Genomic DNA, 13,161 nt, shown 5'->3' on the forward strand with positions numbered 1-13,161 from the left:
CCAGAATTAATTGTTTTTCTGAGGACAGGTCCCATGTATCCTGATGACATCTGTGGAGGGATCGTACAGGTTCTATCACAATATCAGAAAGTGCTGGTAGGACTGAACCCTTTGGGGTGCCTGTCCATTCTGGCTGGGGTATGTTCACAGGACAGGTGCTCACATGGCAAGTGCTCACACAGGCTGCCTGTCATGTGTGAAGTCCATGCGGCTGACCCTGGCTTAGGGTTGGACCTGCTTAGCAGACGTGAGCCCAGTCCCCTGAGACTTCCAGCTTGTCCGGATAGAATTGGAGTGAGAGCCCTGAGGCCACAAAGGGCTGATGTGCAGGGATCAAGGGCAGTGCTCACAGGTAGATGCACCCCCTCAGACTCTCCCTTCTCACAGCTCAGAGCCCCGCCGCTGTGGAGGAGATTCTAGACCGGGAGAATAAGCGGATGGCCGACAGCTTGGCTTCCAAGGTCACCAGGCTCAAATCGGTCAGTGGTGGTCCTCCCTTCATCTCTACCTGGCACTCTGGAGTGGGGACCAGAGGGAGGGTAGAGGCTGGGAAGGGTTTCAGGTTGTTCCCATCTTCCCTGTCTCATCCATGGCAGCACTCGTGTGTGAGGCCCAGGTGACACCTGGATCTCCTGATCTCTGCTGGTGGCACTATGCCTGGCAGAGTTGTTGGCAGGGTCTTCTGGTCTCCTGGGGGGTCAAGTGCCATCCAGTGTGTCTTCTCTGGCTTGACCTTGCCCCCTCTGTGTCCTGACCAGCTGGCCCTGGACATCGATAGGGACGCAGAAGACCAGAACCGGTACCTGGACAGCATGGTAAGGGTCTGCAGTGTGCGCGGGCATCGCGGTCAGCTCTGCCCCACGCTGCCTGTTGTGCAGGCCCCCGGTGTTGCTTGTGGCACCTGCGTGGCAGTCGTGGAGGTGCTGCCCCTGTGTGACCTTGCTGGGATTCCTCCCTCAGGACTCGGATTTCACAAGCATGACAGGCCTGCTCACGGGGAGCGTGAAGCGCTTTTCCACAATGGCGAGGTCTGGGCGAGACAACCGGAAGCTTCTTTGTGGTATGGCCGTGGGCCTGATCGTGGCCTTCTTCATTCTCTCCTATCTCCTGTCAAGGGCAAGGACATGAGCCACTAGGAGCTGACTTCTGTGGGGCCTGGGGCAACCAGGGTCTTCCCCTGCCTGGTGTCCTAGGCTCCAGAGGACCTACCTGCAAAATACTCCTTTGAAATGATGATCGTGGCTTAGGAATTTTCTTCCTCTGTGACTGGCGTTCATGGCTGCCTCTGACCGAGTGAGCTCATATTGGCTGGTCCCATGTGTGTAAGGGTCTCTTTCCCTTGGGGAAACCAAGGCCCAGGCCCTGTGCTACTCTGGGTACTAGAGGCTCTGGCAGAGCCAGGTGTGAGCAGAGCCTCTGGAAATCCTGGACATGGCTACCTGTGGCCAGCAGCCCTTCCCTTGTCCCTTGGGGCTCTGACGTCTCAAGGCTCTGCCCTATCCATGTCTCTGGATAAGGCCACGTCTGATGCCCCAGGTGCCTGGAGCTGACATGGGAAGGGGGTTTGGCTGTGAAGTTTGAGCACCATCTCCTCAGCTCAGAGATTGCAGCTACTCTTGGCTAGGGCTGCTGAGTATGGGCAGATGAGCCTCGCCTGCCCTCCAGACCCTCGGGGAAGGGCAGGGTATTGTGGATGAAGAAGTGGACTGCAACCTTGGCTGGAGGCATTGGGCCCTGATCCTTTTGGATCTCACAGTCTTGTATCCAGGAGCAGAAACTCCTGTTTTCTCAGGATTCAAGATCTAGCCAACACCAAAGATGTATTTCTGGGAGACCAGACCTCTAGAAGCAGTTCCATCTGGCGTTTCAGAGTTAGGCGGAATGTGTGTTGGGGAGGCGCCTTCTGTGGGTCAAGACAGGAGGCTTCCCTACAAGGACTCTCTTCATAGGACCCATGGGTCACTTCCTGAGGGTCACCAGGCAGCTTCCCCTCCACCATGTGAGGCCCTTCAACAGTGAGTATTCCCTTCCTAAGGGAACTCTTAGTCGTCCCTTCATCCCCAGCCTCTGCAGACTGCCCTCCGTGCCCGCCTCTCCCTGGGCCCTCACCGCCCACTTGGCCAGCCCCATGTTCACACAAACCAAAGCACAGGCCCAGCTGGGCCAGCGGCTTCTCACCCACGGTGAGGTGTCGGCACCCTCATTGTGCATGAATACGTGTAAGAAACGGTTCGTCAGCTGTGTCCTTCCCCATCCTTGTTCCTGTCTTCTGCCAGCCCAGTCACTCCCGCTTCCTCCCAGAGGACTGTTGGCTCTGCCCCACCCTGTGTGCTGTGCAGGCCCCTGGTGTGACTCACACACACTGACCGCACATCGGCTCCGGTCTCCGACTCTGGTCACCTCACCTTCAGCACTGCTGCTGTTCCCTGTTCTCCCCTCTGCGTCCCTTGTCTGTCCAGCAGGCCCGGCCCCTCCTCACATGGTCACTGTAGCACTCTTCTCGCATTGGATCTGCTGGGCTGCTCAGCCTCCTGGAGGAGGGGGAACCTACCTTCCTACTTCTGAGTGCTCTGTTCTGACTTGCCCCTACCCCTCCAGAGGCTAGTTTCTTATCCAGGGAGGTCCGCTTACCTGCCTCCCTGTCTGTGGGGCTTTGGTGTTTCCCCTGACTCCTTGACATTCCTTCTCAGGCCCCCACGGTCCTGCTTCCCTCCCCAGTCCCCATGCACTGTGGCTTTGAGTTAGCCATCTCATGTTAAATCTTGCGACAGGGGCATGTCCACTGGTCACCAAGCTTACTAGACCTGTGTAGTGTCTCCGTCTGGTGGCATTGCAGATGGACCCACACCCTGCATCCCCCCTGGGCCTGTGGTGCTGACCTCTTCCTGAGAACATGGCTCAGTTGTGGGAGCTGCACCACACTACGGATTCGATGCAGGCTGGTTTAGATTTTGTGTTTTGGGTAGTCTTGATGAGTGCTTTCTGCTGTCCCCCTGAGACCTCAAGCCGCAACGTTCTCTCCTAAAGCCCCCATCTCTGCCTCCCCGCCTCCGCTTCATAGCTCTTTGTGGCCCTTCCAGCTATTTTGGGGTCTGGGTTTTAGTTAACCTTCTGGTTTACCATTTTGTTTCTCATTGCACTGGGATGGATTCCATGGGGGGCATGGCAGCTCTGCTGCTGACCTGTCAGAGCCTTTGCCCTCCTCCTGCCCCGCCGCGGGCACTCAGTACCTACTCCTGTGCGTAAGTGCGGTTTGCTGACGTTGGTCCCTGAAACCACTAAAACAAAAAGGACGTGGGGACCTGACCTGTGCCAAGTGAGGAGACGCTGCCAGGCTTTATCCCACAATTCAAGAACAAGGCATTTAACAATAAAGATTTGGAATAAACAGCTTCATGACGAAGTAAACAATCTTTGGTGTCGTCATTTTCTTGGGTGCTTGAGGGTTTCATCTGGAGCTGACCCTGGTCCCCAGACTGGCCATGGACGCTGGTGTTCTGGACCCTACTTCCTTCCCTCTCTGGTTCTGTCACGTCTCTGCACCCTTCCTCACTTCTCCCTCCCACCCCCGGCAGGTGGTCTCTGTCAAGTTTCTGTAACCACCCCTAAGGGTTAAATGAATAGACGTGAGGCACGCAGAACACAGCCTCGTGGTCCCAGCTGAGTGAGGGTCAGCGGCCATACTGTACTTCGTACTGCTACAGCTGGTGGGCTCGCAGGGATGACCCTCGGGGCCACCCACCCTGCGGGCTTCACAGCAACCTTTCCCCAGGGCTGAGGTGAAATCCACACTCCACTCTTCAAGGCCTGGCCGTGGACTCCAGGCAGCCTCTGGAAATGCCTGTCTTTGGCCTTACTCAGATGCCCCCTTCCTGGCCCACGTCCTTGTGCTTCCTGTGTTGCCTTTGCTGTTAACAGATCACCTTAAAAAACTTAGTCACAATTAGAATAATTTATGTGTTACGGTCAGTGTGGTGTGGTTCGAGACCAGCATGGTGGGGACGGCCCCCTGCCTAGGACGGGCCTTGGCTGGCAGACCTGAGCCTGGGGCTGCTGACACCTGAAGGCTTGGTCACTTGCCTGCGGCTGGTGCTGCTGTGCTTCCTGCCTGGATGCTGATGTGGCCTCACCCGGTGCTGGGCTCACACCATGGTGGCTGGTGTTGGAATGAGCAAAGGGACGGGGTTGTCTAGCTCCACAAAGGAGCTGTTTCCTTTGTATGTTGTATGGCCTGGCCTCGGGGGTCATGCAGTATCACCTTACTGAGGGTGGTCACAGGTTCTAGTGCAGATTCAAGGGGAGGGGCACAGACCTCATGGGGGAGAGTCAGTCACAGGGACAAGACTATGGAAGGGGACGGATGCTGGTGTGACCATTTTTGGAGTGTACAACGGAATGTGAAGTGCAGGGCCCAAGGCGGAGTTAGGAGGGCGGGCATGGCAGGGTGTCCAAGGGTCCCAAACCCCCCTCTCTGCTCAGACCCCAGGCCCTGGAAACCAGGATAGGACCCAACCACCTAGGCAGGAGCCCCTTTCTGGGAAAGCTTGATTCTACTGCCAAGACAAACTCATTACTAATGCAATCTGTGATTTATTAAATATCTGGGCACAGCAGGAAACGAGATTAGCAAATGGGAAAGCATCATAGAAAAAATAACTGGCCACAACTGTCCAAACAAGTATGCTCTGCCCTGCAGGGCCAGGCTGGCCACAGCCCAGCTGGTGGAGATGTCCCGAGCCCACGACCCAGGGCATCTGTTGTGGAAGCATGATGTGCAGAGGCTCTGGGTGACGGGGTAGGGTGGGGGCCAGGGCTACTCTACATCCACCACCAGGGGTGTCATGTAGTCGGAATGTTTGATGCCAAATGTGACGACGGGGGCGCAGGGCTTGGTCACTGTCACCTGGGAGAGGAGAGGCTGTGAGAAGAGCTGGCACCCCTGCCCTGCCCGACGGGCTCTGCCCTCCCGGGGGCCAGAGCTGCTGACAGTGGCTTCCCCATGCCTCCTGAAGCTGGGCCAGGCTGACAGGCAGCAAGACCACGCTGCCAGGTTAGACACAGGCCCGTGTGTGGTGAGTGCCCTACACACTAACTGTCACCGGTTTCTGGGGAGGCAGAACCTGCCAGCTGGGGCAATGGATGTGCCACGAATGCCTAGCATGCTAGGGGTGCATGGCCACTGTGACCCTCACAGGCCCTTCCCTACCACACCCACTCTGGGCTTGCTCCCCAGCTACTCCTCTGGCCTGTGCCCGCCCCCCGCCCCGGCTCTGCCCCTGCCAACCCCACCTCCCTGGGATGTGCCCCCAATAACTCAACCACTCTGGCCTGTGGTCCCTGCTCCCCAGGCTGTGCCCCCCCACCCACTCTGGGTGGTGCCCCTGCTACCCTTCCCCACTGGGTCGTGACCACCCCCACCTCCTCTGGGCCATGTCATCCCCATCCCCACTCCCTCCTCACTGTAACCCCCCACCCCTCACCCCACCCCTCTGGGCCCTGCTCTTCCTAGACCTTCTCAGGACTGTGGGCTCCTGGTCCTGGCTTGAGGGTCTTGTCCCCTGGGGGCTCCACCCGGGCTGCCATGGTGTACTGTGGAGCCTTGAACTTCGTCACCTGCACATCTGTCTGGCGGTAGGCTGCAGGACCTGGGGTCTAGGAGGCAAAAGAGGCTCAGACAACCTCAGCTGTCAGGGCATGTGACTCCAAAGGATAGGGGGCCAGCATCGGGCAGTGGATTTCAAGCTTGAGCCACTGTGTGTCTGTGTGTCAGGGGTCCCTTTTGTCCCCAGACAGTAGTCGCACTGTGGGGATGACCTTCTCTGTGCGGGACATCGTCCTTCTACAGCAGCCTCGCTCTGGCAATGACACGCAGTGTGTGCCAGTCCCAGGCTTGTCCCTTTGGTGTGTGCTGGAGAGGCCCCTTTCCAGCTGGGACTCTGTCCTGTGGGACTTGATGGCGGTGGGATGGGCGGACAAGGTCAGCGGTGCTGTGACGCCACCTTGGCATTCTCCCCAGGCTCCTCAAGCTCCCGGGCATGTGCCCACCTCAGGGCCTTTGCACTGGCTATTTCTGCAGCTGGAACCCTCCTCCCCCAAATATCTCACAGCTTTTCTTCTTCTTCCCATCTTCCTGCAGGCCACTTTATCAAAGGCTGCTCCTTGCCCTCCCCGCAGCATTCTATAAAGCCCCTTCCCTGCTCAGCACTGTTGCTGTCTGCATCTTTGTCCATTGTCTGCCCCTCCTCACCCCTAGACTGTAACCTTGTGTGTGTGTGTGGGGGGGGGGTGCAGGGTGGTCCCAGGCATGTGGCAGGCACCCAGAGGATGAAGAGCTGACAGGCTTCAGTCTGGTGGCACCGGGGTCTGGGGGAAGGGGCCAGACGGGCCACCTCTGGGGGATGAACAGTGCTGCGCCCTGGCAGGGGGACCCTTGCCTTGTGCAGGTCGTCACTGAAGCTGCCCAGCTTGCTGCGACCCTTGATGGAGAAGGAGGGCTGGGAGGCCTTGCCGACAGTGTGGGGCCCCATTACCACAGGCAACATGTAGGCGGCAGGGCCTGCGGGGTGCATGGGCATTGAGTCTCAGGCTGGACAGAATCCTGCATCCAGAGTCTCGGATGGCTCCTTCCCTGGGGCTTTCCACTTCCAGGAGAGCAGCCATCGGGCTGCCCTGTCTCCCCCACCTCCCCCACCGCCCACGTCAGGATCCCCAACCCGGTCGGATGGTGGCTGTCAGGGCTGCTGCACACCTGGGGTGCTGTCCACTCGAAAGGTCTTGGTCCGGGCAGAAATGGAGTGGCTGGGTGCCGAGTCAAACACGTATTTGGTAGATTTCTCTGGAAAGTAGTCACCTGGCTCGGGAAAGGAGTGGAGGGTGTGCTGGGAGGGAAAGGACCATGCAGACAGGCTGCTGGCCCTGCTCAGAGGGTCAAGGAAAACCCCCAACACTGCAGGTCAGGGCTTCCAGACCCCAATACAGATGGTAACTGAGATTGGTCAGGGGGTGTCCGGGGACTGCAGGAATCGGGGGGACAGGTGCAGCTTTGGAGGAGGAAGGGCAGGCTCTGATGTAGGCCTGGTGCAGGGACGCAGGCCAAGAAAAGTTCAGGTCAGAGTCGGGCCTGAGGGTCTCCAAGGCTGCTTTGGGCCTGATGGCGCCCCTTGTGAGGAAAATGAAGGGATGGGAGGCCCAGGACGCCTGTGTACCTTGACAGGACACGCAGTAACCATCAGCAGGGCTGGGCAGGGCTGCGGGTGGGCCAGAGTCACTTACCAGGGCCAGGGGTCATGATGGTCTTGGTGTGATAGCGCCCCAGGATGGAGTAGGCGGGGCCGAGGTCCTTGCCAGTCCTCAGTATCTTGGGCTTCACACTGTAGCGGGGCCCTGGGGAGCAGTTCTCTGCCAGGAGCATGGGGGCCCCCCGGAAACTGTAGGCTGGTGCACGCAGCTTGGTGGGTGTGTGCTTCACAAAGCCTGTGGGGCAGGGCCTCTGAGCATCCTGGAGCCAGACACCATCCTTCTCCCCACCCTATTGTCCCCAGAGGGGTTCATGGGCTGGGAGTCAGGGATGAGCCCTCAGCCTCCCCAGCCCTATCCCACACACCCACCCCTCAGACCCCCTCCTAGACTGTCCCTAGACTCTCCCCAGGCCTGCCCTAGCCTCATTCCAGGCACTCCCCCAGATCCCCCCAAATTCTCCCCAGACCCATCCCAGGCCCCCCAGGGCCAGCCCATGTACCCCCAGACCCTCTTCAGGCCTCCTCAGTGCCCGCCCCATGCCCTCCCCAGACCCCCATCAGACCCTCTCCAGGTCCTCCCCAGGCTCAGACCAGGCCCCCTCCCCAAACCTCCCCAGGCCCATCCCAAGCCAACCTCAGACCTGGCTCCTATCCCCACCCCAGCCCCATTCCAGGCTCCCAGGCACTTACCCGTGGTGGGTGGAATCAGGTACTTGGGTCCTGGGCTGCTGTAGAGGGCCATGATGGGCCCCCGGGGGCGATGGGGCCTCCAGGTGCCCACCCATACTTCCTCTGCCATGGCTGGCTCTGTCCATGGATGGGAGGTTGACCAGGTGCTGGGAAGACCCAACTCCTCACCCCATCCCTGCTTTGTCCCCACTGATGGGCAGAACTTCAGGCCACAGTCTCCTCAGTGAGGTCTTGAGCTGGGGCCCAGACTTACAGAACTTCTGCTTGGAGTAGTGGGCTTGCTCTGCCCCCACCAACCCCAAGAGGAGGAGCTCCAGACACTCGTGTACATGCCCAGAAGGGCTGTCTCTTCCAGCCCTCACAGACCACCCCTCCCTGGCTCTAAGGGGGTTCTGGGCAGGTTTCTCCTACTCAGAGGACCCTAGGCACTACTGGGCAAGGAGCGGTGGGCAAAGGTGGGAAACTTCTTGGCTGAGACTGTGCCATGGGGTGGGGGGTGGGGAGCAGGCCGCTCCAGAGGGGCCCTCACCTCTTTGGTCCGGGAGCTGCGCTCAGAGCAACCTATGGACCAAGCCTCCTCAGAGGCGGTCCCGTCACTCCGGCCTCAGTGCCAGGGAGTTCCCGAAAAAGGGGCATGGAGAGGTAAGCCTCTCTCTCTCTCTCCTCTCCCCAGGGGGCTTGGAGAATTGGGGAGGGGCCCTAGCCCCCAAGCTCTAGAATGTGGCTCTGTGGGACAGCAGGTTCTAGATCACTATGTGTGATGGAGACAATGGTCTCTGCCCAGGGAACCCCCACCCTCACCACGCATGGTTCAGGTCGGGACTTTGCTCTGCTCCTCATTGCAATGGGTGGGGCAGGGGCTCGGAGGGCAGGAAAAGGGACAGCAAGGTTCTGTACTGGACAAGGAGGCCGTGGGGCCCAGAACTGGAGTGGCGGGGGACTGAAAGTTGTGAGGGGCAGAGAAAAACCTAGTCAGCCCTGCCCCCAGTGAAGACCACTGATCTGGGGGAACTGAGACACAGGAAGGCTCCAGCAGTTGAGATCCTGGGATCCAAGGTGAGGGTTGGGGAGTTGGGGTGGGGAGCTGATGCTCTCCTGTGGAACCTTTCTCAGACCCTGCTCTCCCTCCTGGGCCACTGCTGGCTGTGCCCACCCCTCAGAGCATGGGTGTCCTCAAGAGCAGGTGCACTCTCTTCTTGACTTTGTCAAGGTTCCTCTTGAGGCTACGGCTCAGGTCTGCATTTCTTCCAGGTAGACTCTTTTCTTGGGTGACTTTGGGGAGATTGCTTTCAACCCCTGGACCTGTGCCATAGAGTATATTTATTATCTCGGAATGACAGCCTTCAGATGCAGAGCGCCCCCAGCCTGACCTCCCAGTGTTGGCCATGTCCTCTGCCTGGGGCACTTTGTCCCTGCCTGCTCTGAGTCACTGCTCCTGCGCCCCACCACTGCCTCTGCAGGCCTTCCTGTGTCCACCCACCTGCCTGTCTGTCTTGCTCCGTCCACATGGGTATCTGGTGGGTCTGCCCTCTGTGTGGGGCTACTTCTATGTGCATGCTCTGTGGATGCGACTCTGTGTATGTGAATCTCCATGTGCGTGTAGTTGTGCCCTGAGTGTGGGGAGAGAGAGGAGCCAGAACGGGAGCTGCAGGAGGCTTTATTGATTGAACAGTTTTAGGATACATTCACACATGGGGAAGTGGTAATGGGGCGGCGTGGCCATGGCTGCTTGTGTAGCTGGTCCTGTGGCTGCTTGGAGCCATGACTGGGGTCTGCTAGGCATCATCTTCACTGCCCAGCACTTGCACCTGGAAGGCAGACAGGTGTGGGCCCAGAGGGGTCCTATCCTTGGTGACCAATAACTAGAAAGCCCCATTTCCATTGGGCAGGCAGATCCAGGCCAGCCCCTGGGGGACAGTAGGCTCTAGCACGTTTCGGCCAGTCCTCTCCTAACAGCTGGGGAAGTGGTGTGTGCACCTGCGTGGATGTGTGCGTGCACTTGTATGCAGGTGTTCCTATGCATGTATGTATGTGTAGGGGAGGCTAAGGGTGCTCTGTGGGGAGTGAGGTCTGGGATATCCACTTCTGCTGACTGCGGCAGGTCGGCTGTCTGTAGGGGTGGTAGGCTGCATTGCGGGGATAATCAGGAGCCATGGCATTTGGTGGAGGGCCAGTAGGGCAGAGCCGTGGGTCCTGCTGTGGCTGCAGGCATTTAGGGAATTGGGTGCCCCCACCCCCCAGCCACAGTACCAGCAGCTTGACCAGCTCCGCCTTGTGCATGGGCTGTAGGCCGTCTACGCAGGACTTGAGCTCCGTCAGTGCTGCTTTGGCATCTGCATTGACGTTGTACTTGCCCAGGGGCCCCTCGTATAGCTCCTCTGGGGACCCCACCAGCAGCGTTTGCAGGAATTCCATGAAAAACTCACTGCTGTCCTCCCCGGTGGCCAGCCCTGTGTGGTGGGAGCGGGATGACACCAGGACAGGAGGATTACATTCCAGCCCATGACCCCGGACTTCCCAGCACTCCAGCCTCGGCATCCAGACCTTCTGCATCAACTCCCATCTCACCTGCCCCTCACCTCCCATCGTGCCTGCACGATGATTACCCAGCCTCTCCTCCTCCAGATCTTCCTCCCTAACACCCCCCAACACTACCTGCCCACAGACTCCTCCTGTCACCCGTAACCCCCCTCCCTCCCGCCACTCTGGGTTTCCTGGCATCTCTAGGGCAGGAGTCAGACCCCTAAAGAAGCTGGAATTTCCCCTCCATGCGAGGTTGGCTGACATGGGGCTTGGAGGGTTGGGCTCAGGCTGGGCTGGGTTGGTGACATCAGGTTTGGCGACGCTAGGGCTGGGGAGATGTTGGGGCTGGGCTGGGTGGGGGTGGGGCTGGGTGGGGACTGGGGTCGATGGGGGCGTCAGGGTCATTGCCCACATCTGTGTTCTGTGGTGGAGGCCAGTCGGCACCTCACCGGCTGCCGCCCATCACTGTGAGGGGCCTAGTGCCTGGGTTTTCAGCTCCCCAGGTCCCCATCCATCCCCCAAACAGGGACCCTGCTGAGAGAAGCACAGAGACTCACCGCAGGAGCAGAGCAGGGTGAGGGCCCCCAGCAGGAGGGTGCTGCTCCCCTTCATGGCAGATGGCAGAGGTCCCTCAGGAGCTGCCCCGGCGGGCTTTATGCCTCAGAGGTGGCACCCGGCCTGGGGGCGGGGCCAACCTGCCCTCAAGACCTTGGCAGGGAAAGCATAGGTTGGGCAGTGGGGGGTGGGGGGTGAGGGGTGTGTCCTCACCCCAGGCTCCCGGGGTAGGCGGGGGGGCAAGCAGCAAGAGGCTTGGGGCACTGTGTGAGGGGTGGTCTGCACATGGTTTTGGGTTGAGTGGACGTGGGAGAGGGTGAGATGTGAGGTCAGTGGGGAAGAACAGTGGGGGCCAGGACACCACTGGCCTCTGGCCATGCCTGCTTTGTGGCTGAGAGTGGTAGGCTCTGGGGTTGGGCTCAGGCCTTTCTTTTGTGGGGGGATCCTCCCTCTGCTCAACATGCCTGAGGGTCTCCACTGGGGCAGGTGTGGGGGCTTCCTGGGCCTGTGGATCTGGGTAGTGGGAGATGGGCCCAGTGCTGCAGGAGGCCAAAGTGGACAGAAGGGTCCAGGGGGAGGAGGTGGGCCTCAGAGAGACTGAGGGGCCAGGAGCCAGGCCACCCCTGGGGCCTGGTGGAATTGTCCCACCCCTGCAGGAAGCGAGGAGGGGCCACAGTCTGAGACACAGCTTCCTTCTGCAGCAAGGCTGGCCCCGGGAAGTCTAGGGTCTGGCGAAGATGTTAGAATGGAGATAGGGGGCTGAGACACCTGGGTTCCCAACCAGACCTGCCCAGGAGCAGCCATTCCTGTGTGGGACCCGGCCCCTCTCCTGTCCCCTGCTGCCATCTGGTGGCTGAGGGTGTCCTCAGGGTGCTCGTGAGGGCCCAGGGCTTTTAGCCCTTGGCCAGCCCTAGGGGCTCCTCAGTCAGCATTTGGGGACGGTTTCCACCTTCCCCAAACTGCTCTGGCTTGATTACTATGGTGTCTTTGTCACCCTTTGTCACCCTGTCCCTCACTCGTCTCTAGCTGGCCCTGAGTCTGTCACAGACAGCAGACCCTTGTCCTGTTCTCAACCACTCAGGTGCCTGTTTACAATGAGTATTCTGCAATTCTCTTTGCTAACATGCAGTAAGATCCAGAGATGGTATATCCTGCTCACACACAGAATTCCAAGAATACAGGACAGAGAATGTGTGCCCAGATCACCTGTAACACAACAGTGTGGCTGCATTAGTGAGACTGTACTTGAGGCCACGTGGAGCCCCTGTCCCCAAAGGCCCCAGGGGTCATGGGTTCTGGGATGGCCCCAGCCTCCCCCTTTGCTCTGATGCACCCATCACCTTCTTTACTTAACTAGATTATTGAAGTACGGTCGACACAAATTGTTACATTAGCTTCAGGAGTGCAACTTAGTGACTCCACAATTCTGTACCGTACTCAGCCCTCCCCACGAGGAGTGTAGCAACCATCTGTCCCCGTACAAAGTTACTGCCACGTCACTGACTCATTCCCTATGCTGTGCCCGTCACCATCCTTCACCCGTCGGTCTCTGGCCGCCTGTTGCATCACCTGGGCAGATGTCTACAAATGCCAGCCCCAGGCTCCCGCGTAGCTCAGAAGCAGTGTTCCCGGGGGTTCGGCCTGGACATCTGTTGGTCTGAATCCCTCCCGATGATTCCGACAGTCAGGGCTGGCCCTACTGCAGACCAGCCTGCCCAGCTTTTCTTCTCCTCCTCCGTTTTCCTACCATATCTCCAGAGCGCTGTCACTGCTGGAGGTGGACTGGGTGCCCCCTTGGCTGCGTTTGGGTTGTGGCTTTTCTTCTTCTCCAAACCGCAGCCCCTGGAAGCGCAAGCTATTAGCGGTTGCCCTGCAACCCTTCCCGGGCACCGTCTGAGACACGCTCTCCAACTACCTCACAGCTGAGGGGTAGAGTCAGGCCTCCTCCGCTGACGACTCCGGTTACCAATTGTGATGACTTTGCTCGCACATACCCAATCCACCTCAGGTTCTGACCCCTCCCCCGGCCACCTCACCTTCACCTGCTGCAGTCGGCCACTGCCAGGGCCGCGTCCTGGTCTCCCCAGCACCAATGGCTGCACTCCCCCGTTTCTAGTTCGGGCGAGCCTCTCGTGCCCAGCAGGTACTCAGGGAG

General features: G+C 59.3%; 3 protein-coding genes across 4 annotated transcripts in view; 1 reads left to right on the forward strand and 2 right to left on the reverse strand.

Annotated features, from left to right (window-relative positions):
- Window positions 1-1,230, forward strand: part of BET1L (Bet1 golgi vesicular membrane trafficking protein like) — a 2,139-nt gene extending 909 nt beyond the window's left edge. The window contains exons 2-4 of the mRNA XM_032415045.1: window positions 388-479; window positions 759-815; window positions 961-1,230. Coding sequence (XP_032270936.1) covers window positions 388-479; window positions 759-815; window positions 961-1,128 — 317 coding nt within the window. The 3' untranslated portion in view covers window positions 1,129-1,230. The remainder of the gene's footprint in view (window positions 1-387; window positions 480-758; window positions 816-960) is intronic.
- A 3,583-nt stretch (window positions 1,231-4,813) lies between these two features.
- On the reverse strand, window positions 4,814-8,037 carry ODF3 (outer dense fiber of sperm tails 3). 2 transcript variants are annotated; one of them, XM_032413803.1, is made up of 6 exons: window positions 7,929-8,037; window positions 7,273-7,473; window positions 6,749-6,850; window positions 6,435-6,556; window positions 5,512-5,652; window positions 4,814-4,903 (listed from the first exon to the last, which is right to left on the reverse strand). In XM_032413803.1, the coding sequence occupies exons 1-6, from the start codon at window positions 8,035-8,037 to the stop codon at window positions 4,814-4,816; spliced, it is 765 nt and encodes a 254-aa protein (XP_032269694.1). The 2 variants fall into 2 exon arrangements, with proteins under 2 accessions (XP_032269694.1, XP_032269695.1); XM_032413804.1 differs by lacking the exon at window positions 5,512-5,652.
- Window positions 8,038-9,570: 1,533 nt separating this feature from the next.
- On the reverse strand, window positions 9,571-11,184 carry SCGB1C1 (secretoglobin family 1C member 1). The gene is made up of 3 exons (XM_032415111.1): window positions 11,009-11,184; window positions 10,179-10,378; window positions 9,571-9,736 (listed from the first exon to the last, which is right to left on the reverse strand). Exons 1-3 carry the CDS (start codon window positions 11,061-11,063, stop codon window positions 9,704-9,706), a joined length of 288 nt encoding a protein of 95 aa, XP_032271002.1. The 5' UTR covers window positions 11,064-11,184; the 3' UTR covers window positions 9,571-9,703.
- Between the last annotated feature and the right edge of the window lie 1,977 nt (window positions 11,185-13,161).

Source organism: Phoca vitulina, unplaced genomic scaffold (genome assembly GCF_004348235.1).
Source record: "Phoca vitulina isolate PV1807 unplaced genomic scaffold, GSC_HSeal_1.0 scaffold16, whole genome shotgun sequence".
Lineage (NCBI taxonomy): Eukaryota > Metazoa > Chordata > Mammalia > Carnivora > Phocidae > Phoca > Phoca vitulina.